Genomic DNA, 18,937 nt, shown 5'->3' with positions numbered 1-18,937 from the left:
TGGGGTGGGGTGGCCCGTCTGGGCTACTTGCACACTGCCAGGCTTGTGGTGCTGGGGATCTGGTGTATTAGCTGGAGTGGTTTGGCAAGGTGTACAGGGGCGGGAGGGGCAGGCTCAGCTCGCTTATCCTTCGGTGATCTGCTTCAGGAGGGGCCCTGCGGCACCGGAGGGTGTCAGACCTGCTGCCAGACGGATGGATCCGCAGAAGCACAACGTTGGGTGTTTGCCAGGTGCAAGCAAGTTCCCTGGCAAGAACTGGTTCCCTTTGGGATTTTGGCTGGGGGATGGGCGAGGGAGATGGCACTGGCAGCGCCTCTGTTCCCAGCCAAGCTGAGCTCTGTTGTCCGGGGCTCAACAACTCTACCTCCTGTTGTCCTCCAGCCCTCCGGCTCTCCGATCAGATGCTAAGTCCCACTTGCTGTCTGAACACACTCTGTCTGGCCCCTCCACTTTTGCAAGCCAGACTCGGTGCCTCTGCTTGGCCGACGGGTTGCCCCTCCGCCCCGGCTCCCTCCTGCCAGTCCGTGTAGCGGGCTTCACCTCGCCGCCCTTCCTACCCTCTTCCGTGGGCCTCTCGTCTGCGCTTGGCTCCGGAGACTCCGTTCTGCTAGTCTTCTGGCGGTTTTCTGCGTTATTTAGGCAGGTGTAGGTGGAATCTAATTGACCAGCAGGACACGGTGAGCCCAGCATCCTCCTACGCCACCGTCTTCCTTCTACAAACATTTGGTTTTATGAATTAGTTATTACGTGTATGTTTGATCATCAACTAAACTGAAAGAGAAGATTGATTGATACCTTGGAAAAACTAAAAAAAAGATATTCATTCAATAAATAAGTATAGAAATAAGTGGTACAGGAAGTGAGTACTAGAGTTCAGAGGAGAGAGATTCTGTAGACTGAAACAATTGCAAGTTGGGCCTCAAGGTGAGTCCTGAAGGTAAGGTTTAGAGAGAAAAAGCAGACAGGGAAAGCGTATTCCTTTATGCAGCCATGGTACAAGCAAAAGTTAAAAGAAGTAACATAATTTTGGAAGTCTTGATCAGTTGGAGTGAAAGACTTGACCTGCCAGGGAGAAGTGAGGTATGATTAGGAAGACATTTTTGATCCAGTTCATAAAGTACCTGAAGAATGTATTGGGGCCCTTTTTAAAGACAGTGGGGGAAGATTGGTCTGCCAACATATTGGATTAAATGGAATGGTGTAGAATCTGCCAAAAGCTGCCAGGCTAATGGCAGGAAGGGCCTTGGAAGGCTGGGTAAGGAGATGTGGTAGAGTAGGAAAGAGATAAAACGTCCAGACAATGTTCTGGGGGCGGGGGGGGGAGGTTGCTTAATAAATTAGCAACACACATCTTAATCTGAAACCCCTCCAACATTTATCCCCACTCTGTAACTGTATATCTCATATCTAAAGGAAATCTCCTTTCATGCCCTCGCACTCCCGCCATCATGCCCACGTTTGGGAATCCTTCCTAATCTTCAGTGTTTCCTATTCTATGAATTTTTTTTTTGTCCTGTGCAAACTTTATATAACCTTTGGCTCCTGTGGATCTCTGTAGCCTTTTGTATTTCTTTCATACATTTATATCTTGCTTTATGTTATCATGTGAAATGTTATCCCCCAATTTCATTTTTAGACGGTTTGAGCTCAGGAACTTACTGTATCTTATCATAATTCCTGAAGCACTTAACAAAGGTTTTATATGTAATTTGTGCTTTAGAAAATGCTTTTCAGAACTGAGCAAATAGTTGCCAGAAGTTAACTAAATTAGACTTATAAAAAGTCATAGTTAAGATATATTCTTAAAGTATATGTGTTCATATTTACATGTAGTACAACTACATAAAGTTAATCATTGATTATAATATACTTTAGTAGCACAATTACATAGTGCCCATGTAATTGGCTTAGACCAGGTGTCCAGCACACTGTTTCTTGAAGGACCAGGAAGTCAGTCTCCATGGCTTCACAGGCTACGTGGTCTCTATCATACACTCTTCGTCTCTTTCATAACAGGCTGTTGCCAGATTTGGCCTGCTGGTTGTAGTTGGGCACCTGTGATCTAGACAGTAAATCCACTTATTCCTATATGATTTTTTTTACCTCTGTTAGCATAAAAGTTTTTTGTTTTTATCATGTTTTATTTGTTCCTTAGTGAACTGTCACTGACAGTCCCATTCCATAAAACAATTAGTACCACAAAAACAGACAACCAGGTATGTGCCTCTGCTGTGATAGAATTGGAAATACATGGCACCTCTTTTGAGGTACTTCTTAAAAGTAAAGCTTTTATCTTTTAGTTATACACTAAGTATATAACTTTATTTTAAGAGATGTATACTGAAATATTTACAGTTCAATGGATTTCTTGTGAAGAACCAAAAAAACAAAAAACAAAAACAATCACCCAAAAACCAGTGAGGGCATAAGGAATAGGTAAGGGTATAGGTTAGTGGCTGGCAAACTTTTTCTTTCAAGGGCCACACAGTAAATATTTTAGGCTTTACAGGTCATATCATATCTCTATCGCCATTAGTAAGTTTGTCATTGTTGTACTAAAGCAAATGTGAACAATATGTAAATAAATGAACTTGACTGTGTTCTAATAAAACTCTTTACAAAACAGGCAGCAGCCAGATTTTAGCTTGCAGACCAGATTCCTGTTCTGGGTGAAATAAGATTGGCCATGTATTGGTAATTGTTAAAGCTGAGAGAGGGGTGCCAGGAGTTTATTACACTGTTAGCACTGCTGTCGTGTATATTTGAAATGTTCCATAATAAAAGGCTAAGACAAGTTTCTTTTAAATATGGGTTAATACAAAGAAAAGACTTGTCATTTCTTTATTTAAAGTCATTCATAAAAATTGTTCAACCTCTTCTGAAATTATTTCCTTTGCTAGCTTCACTACAGTCTTCAGTGCAACAATCTGAGGAAAAGAATACCAAAATCAAGCAGTTGCTTGTGAAAACCAAAAAAGAACTGGCAGATTCAAAGCAAGCAGTATGTTAATTTCCCATTTTCATATTTCAGTTTATGTATCTATAAATCCCTTCTTTTCTAAATATAACCAGGATTCTTATTCTTTAGGAAACTGATCACTTAATACTTCAAGCATCTTTAAAGGGTGAGCTGGAGGCAAGCCAGCAGCAAGTAGAAGTCTATAAAGTAAGATTCTTTTTACTTCTGAGGATTTACAAAAGAAGTAAGGTACCATGTAGGGATTTTTCTAAATATCCTTATGTACATATATTTATATACCCACACACATTTCCACCCCCTCCCCACAATATCCTTCCTCAACATTTTGAAAAAGTAGAAGCAGTAAGCCAGGTATGGCATATAACTGGAGTATCCCATTTAGCTTAAGCTAGATTCTCTTCATGTATTTGAAAATCCTTAATGCACTAAGAATAGTGCAACACAAAATCAACACAGCCCCAGAGCTGTATCTGAGCTTTCTAAATGATAGTGCAGTCACAAGAATCAGTTTATAAAATGGTTTCATATGTTTATATTGTATACATATGTATGTATATTTCCATTATTATATATATTTTTATAACTTATATTTATATAATATTTTGATATATTCAATTAAACATTGAACTATAACAAGTAGTCTGGAATTTATGATTTTTCATGATTGATTTTAAGGAAAACTGAATTTATTGGGGAAATGTTCTATTATATTGCCTTTACTCTTTTAATAATAATAGATATTTTAAATTCTATTTAGTTTTATACCTTATACATACTCATGATCCAAAACTCAAGTTTATTTAAAGGAACATCTTTAATTAGTGAGGATCCAATTTGCTAGAGCTTAATTGAAAGGTTTTGTCCCAGATTCAGCTGGCTGACATAACCTCTGAGAAACATAAAGTTCATGAACAGCTGAAGACCTCTGCAGACCAGCACCAGCGCACATTGAGTGCATACCAGCAAAAAGTGACAGCCCTTCAAGAAGAATGCCACGCTGCCAAGGTACATGCTTCACATGGACACAGACGACAGGTGTTGTTATCACCTAGCAAGCAGTTCACGGGAGGGCTGTGGTCTGGCCTTTTAGTGTTTGCTGTTATTTAAGAGCACTTACTAGAGGAAAACTCGGTGCAGCTCATCTGACTCTAACCCCAACCCCATCCCAATCCTGTCATGTGCATAACCTTTTTTTTGTTGTTGTTAATAGGGAAGACATAGGTACATGTTTCCATTTTAACCTTGTTTTGCAATTTCTGTATGTAAGAGTTACTTTCTTTAAATTTTATAATCTAAAAAACATATAGTTGCTTCTGAGGGCCAAATGATTATAAAATAACATTCTACTAGAATGGCTCTGAGGGCCTGCTTTCTTCAGCATACAAAACAAACTCAATACAGTAGCTTTGTGAGAGGTGCAGCTATCATCTAAGCAATTTTGGCAGAAGGGTGATGGGAGATCACCTTGGGAAAGTGAAAGACCTAGAATTTCACTTTTCCCTCTCTCCTTGGAAATCTGAAGTTCAAGTAGCTTAATTTCTTTGAATTAATTTTTCTTGTATTTATGAAAAGAGGGACTATCTTAAGTAAAAATCTTTCCAAGTTTCCAAAGGCAAAAATAGTGCCATTACAAAATTTATGGGTACTCAATGAATCTACCAGGGAGGAAAACATGTAGAAACATCTCCTGTCAAACAAAATTATATCATTCAAAGAATTAAAAAGTGTAAGGCCAACAGAAACACACTTTTTAGGGTAAGTTAATCAAAGGGATAAAGAGTGTCAGCCATTTTATTCATTTTCTAAAACAGGTTTTCATTGTAAGTCATTAATCTGAAAGAAAATAAGAGGATTATGTTACAATAGAAAACACAATAGAAAAATTATTCTCTCTCTTTTAAATGTCATAGGCAGAACAAGCTACTATAGCCTCTGAATTTGAGAACTACAAAGTCCGCGTTCACAATGTTCTAAAACAACAGAAAAATAAATCTGTGTCTCAGACTGAAACCGAGGGAGCTAAACAAGAAAGGTAAAGTCAAAATTGAAAGAAACATGCAGCTTTCCCTTCCTCCCCCTGAGATAGGTCATCCACCAAGTATGTTGAAAATCCGACTGATTTCATTTGACTGTGGAATTTTACATGCAACGAGAGCAGGGTGTCTTGGCTTCACTATCTCCAGGCAGCAGCAGGGAAATATCACTACCAAGGGCACTGTTACAAACTCAGAAACTGTGTAATACGGGCAGTGAAATGAGGAGATGGTCTTTGAGGTATAGACTAAATAGTGCCATCTTGTTGTAGTAGGATCTGGTCATAGTAGAAATACAGACATTGAAGTTACATTATGATTAGTTTTTCCCATTTTGAAAATTTAGAAATAGAAGGGAAAAAAATGCTTTCTTGATATACCCACCATTAATTAAGCTAAATAGGGGTGCCTGAGTGGCTAAGTCAGTTGGATGTCCAACTCTGGCTCAGGTCATGATCTCATGGTACGTGAGTTCAAGCCCTGTGTCAGGCTCTGTGCTGACAGCTCAGGACCTGGAGCCTGCTTCAGATTCTGGGTCTCTCTCTCTCTCTCTCTCTCTCTCTCTCTCTCTCTCTGCCACCACCCCCCCCCCCCCGCTCACTCCCCCTCTCTCTATCTCTCTCTCTCTCAAAAACAAACATTTAAAATTTAATTAAGCTAAATAGAAATTGCTTTAAAACATTTTACTTATTTCAAAAAGTTTTAAATTAAGTACTAAATTCTAGTCTGGAATTAAATTTTTCTTTTTAAATTTATGACCATGTCAATTATTTGTTTCTGTAGTATATTTTTAATGCATCTTTAAAACTAGCATAAGATCACTTTTGTAAATTATTTGAAGGTATGCTAGGAATATTAAACAAGGTATTCTACAGCAAATGTGTTTTATAAGTAGAGATTCAGTGTTGAAAACAATTTTACATCTGCTTCTTACTATTCTAGGACTAAATATTCTGCAATGTTTGTATGTTTACACTTTTGCTACTTTTTATTTAAGTATTAAATATGGGAACTATAGACTGAAAAATGAGATATTTTCTCTGTCAACCCATTTTCAAATTTCAAAGCAGAAATTGAATATTGACACATTTAATATGAAAATGTCAGCATCTGCAAGAGCCTTTTTTGAAAATTTTTGTGCTGTTCTTTTTTTTTTTTTTTAGTGTTTATTCTGAGAGAGTGTGAGTGGGGGAGGGGCAGAGAGAGAGGGAGAGAGAGAATCTCAAGCAGGCTCTGCACTGTCAGCGCAGAGCCCGACATGGGGCTTGATCTCATGAACCATGAGATCATGACCTGAGCCGAAATCAAGTCGGACTCTTAACCAACTGAGCACCCAGGCACCTCTAGAGCCTTTTTTGATCGTTCTGGAATTTTGGATTCAAATTATTTTAATGTAAATGTTTTACATTTCTTCTATTTTCTTATGCATTAAATGCTTTTTTTTTTTTTTAAGGAAATTAAGCTTAGACCTGATTTTTTTTTAACTAAAAGCGTAGCACTATAACAAAATGGGCTATTTTAATACCATTCAATGCTCTCTTCTCCATTTGAAATGGAGTTTATAAATGAAATTTATAAATTCACAGCCTTTTTTGTAAATCTGCATTTGCCTAAGACACAAAATCTGACTCTAATGAATTCTATAACTGAGTTCTTCCAATTATACTTCGCTTAAAATAGTCCATAATAATAACAAGAATATGACATTAAAAGATGAAATGATTAAAGTAAAATTTATTTGAAACCAGGTTTACATCTTTCAAAATTTTTTGTAAAACTGTTTCTGTTTTAGAGAACACCTGGAAATGCTGATTGATCAACTAAAAATCAAATTACAGGACACCCAAAATAACTTACAGATCAATGTATCCGAACTTCAGATGTTACAGTCTGAACATGACACTCTGCTAGAAAGACATAACAAGATGCTGCAGGAAACTGTATCCAAAGAGGCAGAACTCCGGGAAAAGTAAGGTTGCTAGCAGCACTAACAGTGTTTATACTGGGCAGCAAAATATTTCCTTGCTAGAACTCCTAAAGTGTTGCTCCTTGGGATAAATTGAAAATAAGAAACAGATATTCCTAAAGGCTTGGTAACTTTGTTTTCCTATCTTAAAGCCCTCCTTTTTTATTGTTTTTATGCTTCACTTTTTTAAAAAACAATTAACTTTATCTGTTCATCCAATATTCTGTCTCTCCTATGGCCTTCATGACCAGAATGTTTCTTTTAAAAAAAACCCACTTTCCAACTCAAGTTTCAAATTCTAAGCATTTTTCTTTTCTCTGGAGAAGAAAACATTCAGACAGCTGCTGGCTGAAAAGGAATATACAACTTACCTTTGCAACTGTCTTCAACTTGTTATATTATTACTGTTAATCAGTACTTTCAGTAGACCTTAGGGGTACTGGCAGGAGGAGTAGATTATTGTGAACAAGGAACTTTGGATTCCTAATGAAGAAGTTGGGTGGTAATATTTGTTGTATCTTAGACTAAGGAAAAGAGTTCTTCATTGAGCATCATTCATCAAGGATGTTGGAATACTTTACATGTCTCAGGTATGCTTTTAATACCTACCTAATCTATGGTAATCTCAAAAACTTCATTTTATTGGCTTTCTAATCTTTTAGCAGTGTAATTTATATAAGTTAAACATGTAAATCAAAAGTTTCCAGGAAGATCTACCGATTTTCTAGCTCCTTATCATCGGAGTTTACCATGAGATTAGCTTAAGTATAGTGATGCTTGCTTGCTCTTTACATTAGAAATTTCCCACACTTATTCTTTACTCTAGAAAAGTTATTGCAAAATATATTGCTAACACAAATAAAAGTGCAAATGATGCCTTTAAATTTCAATAAATATTTTTTCAGTACCTACTATGTGCCAGGCACTCTTAGTCCTAGAAACTTCACAGCATTTGAGATATCTTTAGAGGTCTTAACCCCCTTCTTCACACATATTAAGAGTAATATTGTTACTATCTGTGTCCCAGTATGAAGAAATAGCCTTTTCTTTATAAATCCTCTTCTTTTTTAAACATCTTAATATTCATACTTTCTCTATATGAGATTGTAAAAACATCTCAAGAGGAATAACTGGGCTGAGAAGCTAATACCTACTACATTGCCCAGAGGGTACAGCTACTATAAACACATCAATAACAGCTGAGATGGATGGTAAACTTCCATCAGCACAATTGTTCCAGGTCCAGGTTGGGATTCAAGCTTCTAGCTTTTAACTAGGTAAAGTCAGAAGTGTCACTGATACCACCTGCAAACTACCAACCTGACCCTAGCTCTAAAATGTAGCTATTATCTTCCTTAGAAAATTGTTGTGACTGCCGATGATTCTTCCTTTACTTTCGTGGCAGATATTATTTAAACAAAGGCTTACGAAAAAAGCAGGCTTGAGGGGTAACATATACACTAGCATTTTCTGAATTCATTGATCAGTATAAATTTGGCAATTAAGAAACCTTTTCTGAAGCATATATTTTTATTGTATGTCACCCTTTAGCCACTAAATTTTGTTTTAAAAGTATATGGTGTGCATATGTGTAGCACATAGGAAATAGCTCTTGGAAAGCTACATGTTGAACCATTAACAATGTCTGTGCCTGAAGTTGGGATTTTACACTGTGGGGGTGGAATTGAATAAAAGAAGGCTCTCACTTCTTTCTGTAATTGGTTCCATATTGTTTGAATTTTTATGAGAGTACTTGTGGCTCCCTTGCATTAAAAGAAAACTTTTTTTTTTTTTTTTTTTTTTTTTTTACCAAATCCAAACATAAAACATCAAGAGTGAACCATTAAACATAGTGGTTCCCAAATTATAGTTGCATGGCTAGCATCAGGCTGACAACATAAAAATTGCATGCAAAACTGCTAAAAGTAGGCAATTTCTAGGACCACCTCCAGACATTCTGATTCAGTGGCTCTAGGATGAGAACTAGATGTCTATGTTTTTAACAAGGGACCCAATGATTCTACTGTGCAGCAAGATCTTAAAACAGCTGTAATAAACCAAGTCTGTGTGTTTCAGAGTTTTGCATTACTTGGCTCAGAATGGCTCAGAAAACTTTCCATAAGGCTTTCCCTAAGGCTTTATTTATGAATCAAAAGAAAGTATTCATTTTTGTGTTTCCAAGGTAATACAGAAAAGGTACAGTAATCCTATTACCACATAAGATAACTTGAAAGGGGGACAATTTAAAATATAATTATATTATGCTCTAAATTTAACCCTATTTTCTGATAAATGATGAAGGAAGTTCCTCATCTGAACCATTGTAACATGGTTACTCAAATGAGGTTCCTCATGAACTATAGAACACAGAAATGATTTGAACTAGATGACTGCCAAAGTCCACAGATGGTTAGCACAGCTAGTACCATTATAGATGCTTTTACAAGTTAATCCATACATTTAGTAAATATCTCAGGGCTAATGATCTAATAGAACCCAGTTGAGAAAAGCTGAGTCAGCATGACAAGTTGAAAGATCTCCTATGAAGTAAGTTCCTCTCACCCTTCAGGTTGTGTTCAATACAGTCCGAGAACATGATGCTAAAGTCTGAACATGCACAGACTGTGAGTCAACTGACGTCCCAAAATGAGGTCCTTCGCAGCAGCTTCCGTGATCAAGTGCGCCATTTGCAGGAAGAGCACAGAAAGACAATGGAAACTTTACAGCAGCAACTCTCCAAAGTGGAAGCTCAGCTTTTCCAGCTTAAGAGTGAACCGACCACAAGAAGTATGTGTGTATGCATGAAAACATTGGTTGTTCATGTTCTCATGTATTTATGTCACTTAAATACATTCTCCACAAGTTCATAAGAAAATAGAAAATGTATCAGGTGAAAGCCAGTGCCAATGAATTTTGGATTAGCTTACTGAGAAGATATTTGAACCATTTGAACCCTTGTTGATTATACTTATAGCCACCTCCTCACCTCTTACAGTACTGACTTTCACGTGTTTGTTACCCTCTGTGTAACACTATTTCCTGTTCTCTCACTCAGACATAACCTGCAGTCTCATGACATGTATCCAAATTCCAGTATTCACTGAATCTGGTGTTCTCCACTGTTGATCACCAAATGTGTCTGTTTTGTGATTAGGATTATGAGAGTTAGCAGCTTACTAACAGCAACTGGGCAACATTGAACTTGTAGGATCAATTGGCCAATATAGTTTCTTAAATTTCTGCTTAATTAGATGGGTGCCTTGGTGGCTCAGTTGATTAAGTGTCCGACTCTTGATTTCGGCTCAGTCATGATCTCATGGTTCATGAGATTGAGCATGGAGCCTGCTTAGAATTCTCTCTCCCTCCCTCTGTCTCTGCCCCTCCCCTGCTCATGTGCATATTCTCTCTCTCTCTCTCTCTCTCTCTCTCTCTCTCTCTCTCTCTCAAAATAAATAAACCTTAAAAGAAAGAAAGAAATGAGGTAACTTCATGGAATGGAAAATAAATGAAATTGGAATTTAACAGATCTGGGTTAGAATTCTTACCCCTAACCCTACTATGATACCTTGGACAAAGTCATTTAATTTCTCTGACCTTTGGGTTTCTTGGGATTAATAAAGTAATGTGTTTGAAAGTGCCTTACAGATCTTACAGATCTATGCAAGTGTTCATTATCAGCAAACAGGAAAGCCTGGCCTGAGGAGTGTAATAGATCCCTGCCCTGGATCCTAGGCCTTTCTTTGGCTAAACACTGAAGATATGAAGAGGCAGTGGTAGGAACCGGCAGAGGTAAAGGTGTAAGGCAGTAATAAACAAGAATATCTGTCCAGCAAATTTCAGCAAGAGTGTTGTGTTAGAAAGCATGCAGCTATCTGAAATAACTAATCCTCAAAAACAGAGTCTAGTTTTAGAATTTCTGCCAGTATTTTGCAACAGTATAGCTCTATTACAATATTTAATAGTATATCTTATCTAGGTGGTAGCAATTAATTTATAGCTTCTGTTGAAATTATTTAAGTGATTAAAAGTTCAATAACTTCTATTTTAATAAATTTTTAGTACTGACAGAAATTCTTTTTTTTAATTTTTTTTTAACATTTATTTATTTTTGAGACAGAGAGAGAGCATGAGCAGGGAAGGGTCAGAGAGAGAGGGAGACACAGAATCCAAAACAGGCTCCAGGCTCTGAGCTGTTAGCCCAGAGCCCGATGCGGGGCTGGAACTCACGGACCACGAGATCATGACCTAAGCCGAAGTCAGACGCCCAACCGACTGAGCCGCTAGCTTAGAAATTCTTTATGCACCTATTGTCTTCTAGTTCTTCAAATTCCCTATCATACCATTTGACATCCCTATGATCATTTTAATCTCATCGTGTATCTCAGTGAATGCTGAATCCATGGTTTCGAACAATCTCACACTTTTAAAAAAAAAATTTAATAGGCCCAGCTTCTTCCCACCAACCTTTGAAGAACCTTCGAGAAAGGAGAAGCACAGACCTTCCCCTACCAGACATGTACACCATAACCCGGGAGGAGGGAGAAGGAATGGAGACAACTGACACAGAGTCTGTATCTTCCTCTGGCACTCACACACAGTCTTTAGAGCAACTGCTTAATTCTCCTGAAACTAAACTTGGTAGGTCTCTCTCTTTGGGTATGTTATTCTTATTTAGCTCTGTTGTCTTGTCTAATAAATCCTAACCCTTAAGTTATACTTGTTTTTTTTAACTACTCAAGGAAAATTTCTTTCAGTGTTCCACCCCAAATGGAAGACTCTTCTACAGAATGAAGCAATTGTTTGTTTGTTTTTAATGCTAGTTCTGCTCTAAGCTTGAGCCAGAAATAGATGGTTGTAAGCTATGTAGTATTAGAAAGTAGGATGAACTATTCTCTCACCCTTCTAAGAAACTGACAGCTTTCATTTATTCCTCTGGGTGACTTAGTAGTGCTAAACGTATTTAAATATGGTAAAGTTTTGGTACATGTTAGTCTTACCTGTCATGAACATTAATGTTCATAATTCAGAGAGACTCTATCCTCTAACTGAAGTTTCAGGATCTAGAGTAAGGACTGTTTGTGTCCACGGTCACTGCAGTTAGTCCTCCAGGCAAGGTTAGTAGTAATGGCATGGAGGCATCATGAGAGACTGGCAGCAGACTCAAGAATCAGATCTGCCAAAATTCCTTGTCAACTTCGAGCCTGTTCCTTCTCTATAAAATTTGAATAATGATACCTACCCACTTCATATAAAATTCTTACAAGCATCCATGATATAAACGATTGGTGAATGTTACTACTCCCTTTGTTTATAAGTAAAATGACATAAACTCTTGGGACATAGAGGAGTGTGAGTAGTGAAACTGATAGAACTGTCTACAAATTCTAGAACTGGGGTTCATAGAACGTGAATGCAGTTAGATTACATGCTTTACAACAGAGATTCTGCCTTATTAGTGTTCTATTCAACATGTAACAGAGATATGTTAAATAGAAGAATGACAGAGAGTGGACCTGAGTAATATTGCAAACTAAAATATCCATACTTAGATATATTTCTTACTTAGAATCTTCATCTATAATCTCTGATTTTGAGAATTAATTACTGGAACAACATCTTGCAGATCCTCCTCTATGGCATGCTGAATTTACCAAAGAAGAATTGGTTCAAAAGCTCAGTTCTACCACAAAAAGCGCTGATCACTTAAATGTCCTGCTTCGGGAAACAGAAGCAACCAATGCAATCCTTATGGAGCAAATTAAGGTAAGATCAAACACTGCCACCCAGAAAATACTCTTTGTACCAGATTGGTTTTCTTGACTGCACCCCCTACTCTCACAGATGAGACACATCCATCACATCTTGATTGTTTATGACACTACATTCCTGAAACTGAGAAATACTACTTGCTTTGGTATGTGTTATATATAGGAAGACTACTTTAATTCCTGCTTTTTCTAAGAAACCATAATAGATTTAGAAATAGATTAGAGTAGGTTCACAAGTCATTGTTCCACATGTGCTTATGTAAAACTCAAATAGGTATGGGCCCTTAAGTTCTAAAGATAAACTGTAGACACTTCTCATTCATATCATTCAGCTGATATTTATGGCCCTAAACTACTTATCACAATTGTGGGTAGAGATAGGAAGGTAGCATAGGAAGCTTTCCTATTTAAAAGCAACAGTAGAAGGGAGAAGCCAAGATGGTGGAACAGCATGGAAGTTTTTCTTGTGTCTCACGTCCATGAGATACAGCCAGATCAACACTAAACCATCCTGCACACCTAGAAAACTGAGGATTAACACAACAATCTGCACAACCTGAACCACAAAATTCAGCAGGTACGCAGCACAGAGAGGTGAACTGGGGAAGAGAGAAGCCGTGGAGGGCAGGGAGCCGTTTTTGCATGTGGAGAGGATGGAGGTGGGGAGAATACAGGAAAAGCACCCCCCCCCCCACCAAAAGCAGCTGGAAAGAAAGTAGAACCGTGGAAACAGCTGCAGGGACTCAACTGAAAATGGAGAAAGGAAAAAGAAAGGGTTTAAACTCTATGAAGACTCTTTAAACAGGGCAAGTACAGAGTCTGAAGCTCTGCAACACAATACCTGGCGATGCTCTGGTGAGAAGGGTGAATCCCCAGGAGCAGAGTGAAGCCTGGGGGTCTTTGGACCACATGAGAGAGGCAGTTCCCCTGCTGGGAGGACACCTGGTAGAGGCTCCGTGACTCCCCCAAAGGCAAAGGCCCCAGTGGACCTGGAAGAACAACCGTATTTACTGGTTCTGGAACAAGGTTGCTGGGGGTGAAGCCTGGTGCCAAATGTGTGTGGTGATTTGTCATAATCCCTAAAACGCTGCTGCTACCCAATTGCGTGAACTTTTTCTGGGGTGGGCTGGCACCTAGCCGCAGTCCCTGGGTACGGGCAGCAGCGCAGTCCCACGAATGTTCCTGGGTGCAGCCAGCACCTGGCCGTTGCTTGGTGACACCCTCCCGCAGAGGGACAGAACAGGTCAAAGCCACAGTTCCTCAGAAGTAAGGGGTGGGGAAAAACAGCCGCATGTGAGATAAAACTCAGGAGGGAGGTTCTGCCTGGGGCATGGCTACACACTGTGTAAAGCCGGGGAGTGGACGGGAGCCGAAGACAAAGGACGGTACTGAAGACAAAGGATGTGTGTGTGATTGCTGATCAGGGAGAACAGAGTTCTGATACGAGAGACTGGGTAGCTGGATGACACCATTATCACCGGTCTTGCACGTGCACATACACACCTACAAGTGCCACACCAATCCACCCCAGTAAGCTAAGCAGCACCATCTAGTGAAGAATGAGCCGTTACACTAAGCCCCACCCAACCAAGCCAACCTCACTCTTCAGGAACATGAGTCTCTCCATATGCTTAGTTTATGGACTAAACTAAAGCTATTATTAAAGCTATTCATATTATTAAAGCTATTCATAGTTGGACTTCTAGAGAAAAATGAAGTCGTTTCTATCATATTTCAGTCTGTTCACTGGTCCATTTATTCAATTTTCCCTTTTTTTTCTTTTCCTTTTTTCTCTTTTTCATTTCTTCTTCTTGAATACAGAAAGAGAAAAACTTTATTTTTGTTTTCAATTTTTATAGAGAATATTTTTCTTTAATTTTCTTCTATTATATTTTTTACATTTATGTAAATTTTTTCTAATTCTATTTTATTTCCATCACTTCATTTTATTCTACTTTAGTCTATTCATTTCTTCAAATTTTCAAAAGATTTCCTTTTTTTCCTTCTTTCTTTCCCTTTTTCTCTGATCTATTAAGCCCCTTTCAACACCCAGACTAAAACACACTTAGGATCTAGCATCACTTATTTGAGTTGTGTGTGTGTGGGTGTGTGTGGGTGTGTGTGTGCATGTTTAATTTTTTAATTTTAATATTTTTTTAATTTTAATTTTTTTAATTTTAATTTTTTTACCTCATTAATTCCTTTTTTCTCTTCAAAATGATGAAATAAAGGAATTCACCCCAAAAGAAAGAACAGGAAGAAATGACAGAGGCTTAACTAACACAGGTACAAGCAAGATGTCTGAATCAGAATTTAGAATCACAATAATAAGAATACTAGCTGGAGTCCAAAATAGATTAGAATCCCTTTCTGCAGAGATAAAAGAAGTAAAAGCCAGTCAGGATGAAATAAAAAATGTTGTAACTGAGCTGAAATCTCGAATGGATGCCATGGTGTCAAGGATGGATGAGACAGAGCAGAGAATCAGTGATATAGAGGACAAACTTATGGAGAATAATGAAGCAGAAAAAAAGAGGGAGACTAAGGAAAAAGAGCACAATTTAAGAATTAGAGAAATCAGTGACTCATTAAAAAGGAACAACGTTAGAATCATAGGGGTCCCAGAAGATGAAGAGAGAGAAAAAGAGGTAGAAGGGTTATGGGAGCAAATCATAGCAGAAAACTTTCCTAAGCTTGGGGAAGACACAGACATCAAAATCCAGGAAGCACAGGGGTGCCTGGGTGGCTCAGTTGGTTAAGCGGCCGAGTTCAGCTCAGGTCACGATCTCACGGTCCATGAGTTCGAGCCCCGCGTGGGACTCTGGGCTGATGGCTCAGAGCCTGGAGCCTGCTTCCAATTCTGTGTCTCCCTCTCTCTGCCCCTCCCCCGTTCATGCGCTGTCTCTCTCTGTCTCAAAAATAAATAAACGTTAAAAAAAAATTTTTTTTTTTAAAAATCCAGGAAGCACAGAGGACTCCCATTAGATTAAAAAAACCAACCATCATCAAGACATATCATAGTCAAATTCACAAAATACTCAGGCAAGGAGAGAATCATGAAAGCAGCAAAGGAAAAAAAGTCCTTAACCTACAAGCAGACCTGTCCACAGAAACTTGGCAAGCCAGAAAGGAGTGGCAGGATATATTCAATGTGGTGAATCAGAAAAAATATGCAGCCAAGAACTCTTTATCCAGCAAGGCTGTCATTCAAAATAGAAGGACAGATTAAAAGTTTCCCAGACAAACAAAAATTAAAGGAGTTTGTGACTACTAAACCAGCCCTGGAAGAAATTTTAAGGGGGGACACCCTGAGAGAGAAAAGACAAAAAAATAAATAAAGACCAAAAGGAACAAAGATAGAAAGGACCAGAGAACATCACCAGGAACTCCCAACTCTACAAGCACAAGCAACATAATGGCAATAAATTCATATCTTTCAGTACTCACTCTAAACGTCAATGGACTAAATGCTCAAAAGACATAGGGTAACAGAATGGGTAAGAAAACAAGATCCATCTATATGCTGTTTACAGGAGACCCACTTTAATCTAAAGGTACCTTCAGATTGAAAGTAAGGGGATGGAGAACCATCTGTCATGCTAATGGTCAATAAAAGAAAGCCAGAGTAGCCATACTTATATCAGACAATCTAGACTTTAAAATAAAGACTATAACAAGAGATGAAGAAGGGCATTATATCATAATTAAGGGGTCTATCCACCAAGAAGACCTGACAGTTGTAAACATTTATGCGCCAACTGTGGAAACACCCAAATATATAAATCAATTAATCACAAACATAAAAAAACTCATTGATAACAATACCATAATAGTAGGGGACTTCAACACCCCCACTTCCAGCAATAGACAGATCATCTAATCAAAAAACCAACAAGGAAACAATGTCTTTGAATGAAACACTGGACCAGATGGACTTAACATATATGCAGAAGATTTCATCCTAAAGCAGTGGAATATACATTTGTCTCTAGTGCACATAGATCGTTCTCCAGAATAGACCACATACTGGGACATAAATCAGCCCTCAACAAGTACAAAAAGATGGAGATCATACCGTGCATATTTTCAGACCACAGTGCTATGAAACTTGAAATTAACCACAAGAAAAAATTTGGAAAGGTTACAAATACTTGGAGACTAAAGAACATCCTACTAAAGAATGAATGGGCTAACCAAGAAGTTGAAGAGGAAATTAAAAAGTGCATGGAAGCCAATGAAAATGATAACACTACAACCCAAAACCTCTGGGACACAGCAAAGGCGGTCATAAGAGGAAAGTATATAGGAATCCAGGCCTTCCTAAAGAAGGAAGAAAGGTCTCAGATACACAACCTAACCTTACATCTTGAAGATCTGCAAAAAGAACAGCAAATAAAACTGAAAACCAGCAGAAGACAGGAAATAATAAAGATTAGAGCCAAAATAATGCTATCAGAACCAAAACAAAACAAAACAAGACAGTAGAACAGATCAATGAAACCAGAAGATGTTTCTTCGAAAGAATTAACAACATTGATAAACTACTAGCCAGTTGGATCAAAAAGAAAAAAGGAAACGACCCAAATAAATAAAATCAACAATGAAAGAGGAGAGATCACAACCAACACAGCAGAAATACAATCAACAATAAGAGAATATTATGAGCAATTATATGCCAATAAAATGGGCAATCCGGAAGAAATGGACAAATTCCTAGAAACATATACACTATCAAAACTGAAACCGGAAGAAATAGAAAATTTGAACAGACCCATAACCCATAAAGAAATCAAATTCGTAATCAAAAATCCCAAAAAGACAAAAGTCCAGGGCCAGATGGCTTTCAAGGGGAATTCTACCCCACATTTAAAGAGGAGTTAACACCTATTCTCTTGAAGCTGTTCCAAAATATAGAAATGGAAGCTGTTCCAAAAAATAGAAATAGAAATGTTCCAAAAAATAGAAAACTTCCAAACTCTTTCTATGAAGCCAGCATTACCTTGATTCCAAAACCAGACAGAGACGCCACTAAAAAGGAGAACAGAAAACCAATATCTACCAAACATTTAAGGAAGAGTTAACACCTATTCTGTTGAAGCTGTTCCAAAAAATAGAAATGGAAGGGAAATTTCAACACTCTTTCTTGAGTCCAACATTACCTTAATTCCAAAACGAGAGACCCCACTAAAAAGGAGAAAGAACTATAGACCAATATCCCTGATGAACATGGATGCAAAAATCCTCAATAAGATTTTAGCCAACCAGATCCAGCAATACATTAAAAAAATTATTCACGGCGATCCAGTGGGATTTATACCTGGGATGCAGGGCTGGTTCAATATCCGCAAAACAATCAATGTGATTTATCACATCAATGAAAGAAAGGACAGGAACCATGTGATCTCAATAGATGCAGAGAAAGCATTTAACAAAATATAGCATCCTTTCTTGATAAAAAAAAAACCCTCAAGAAAGTAGGGATAGAAGGATCATACCTCAAGATCATAAAAGCCATATACGAAAGACCCAATGCTAATATCATCCTTAGGAACAAGACAGATTGTCCACTCTCACCACATAGTATTGGAAGTCTTAGCCTCAGCAATCAGACAACACAAAGAAATAAAAAGCATCCACATTGGCCAGGAGGAGGTCAAACTTACACTCTTCACAGATGACATGATACTCTATATGGAAAACCCAAAAGAGTCCACAAAAAACTGCTAGAACTGATTCATGAATTCAGCAAAATTGCAGGATATAAAATCAATGCACAGAAATTGCTTGCATTCCTGTACACCAACAATAAAGCAACAGAAAGAGAAATCAAGGAATTGATCCCATTCACAATTGCACCAAAAACCGTAAAATACCTAGGAACAAACATAACCAAAGAGGTGAAAAAAAATCATACACTGAAAACTGTAGAAAGCTTATGAAATAAATTGAAGAAGACACAAAAACATGGAAAAATATCCATGCTTCTGGATAGGAAGAACAAATACTGTTAAAATGTCAATACTATCCAAAGCAATCTACATATTCAATGCCATCCCTATCAAAATAACACCAGCATTCTTCACAGAGCTACAACAAACAATCCTAAAATTTGTATGGATCCAGAAAAGACCCTGAATAGCCAAAGCAATCTTGAAAAGAGGCATCACAATCCCAGAATTCAAGCCGTATT

General features: G+C 37.9%; 1 protein-coding gene across 2 annotated transcripts in view; it reads left to right on the top strand.

Annotated features, from left to right (window-relative positions):
- GCC2 (GRIP and coiled-coil domain containing 2) overlaps positions 1–18,937 on the top strand; it is a 66,487-nt gene that overhangs the window by 36,465 nt on the left and 11,085 nt on the right. For both annotated transcript variants that reach the window (XM_047067842.1, XM_047067841.1), the window contains exons 14-21: positions 2,901–3,001; positions 3,089–3,166; positions 3,848–3,985; positions 4,891–5,012; positions 6,806–6,982; positions 9,549–9,766; positions 11,423–11,617; positions 12,603–12,742. In XM_047067842.1, the coding sequence (XP_046923798.1) occupies positions 2,901–3,001; positions 3,089–3,166; positions 3,848–3,985; positions 4,891–5,012; positions 6,806–6,982; positions 9,549–9,766; positions 11,423–11,617; positions 12,603–12,742 (1,169 nt within the window). The remainder of the gene's footprint in view (positions 1–2,900; positions 3,002–3,088; positions 3,167–3,847; positions 3,986–4,890; positions 5,013–6,805; positions 6,983–9,548; positions 9,767–11,422; positions 11,618–12,602; positions 12,743–18,937) is intronic.

The sequence above is a fragment of the Lynx rufus genome, unplaced genomic scaffold (assembly GCF_022079265.1).
Source record: "Lynx rufus isolate CCGP_SWC_20201006 ecotype Redwood Valley unplaced genomic scaffold, mLynRuf1.p SCAF_8, whole genome shotgun sequence".
In the NCBI taxonomy this organism is placed as follows: domain Eukaryota; kingdom Metazoa; phylum Chordata; class Mammalia; order Carnivora; family Felidae; genus Lynx; species Lynx rufus.
Note: the sequence above shows the minus strand (reverse complement) of the source record. Positions and strands in the feature narration are given on the sequence as shown.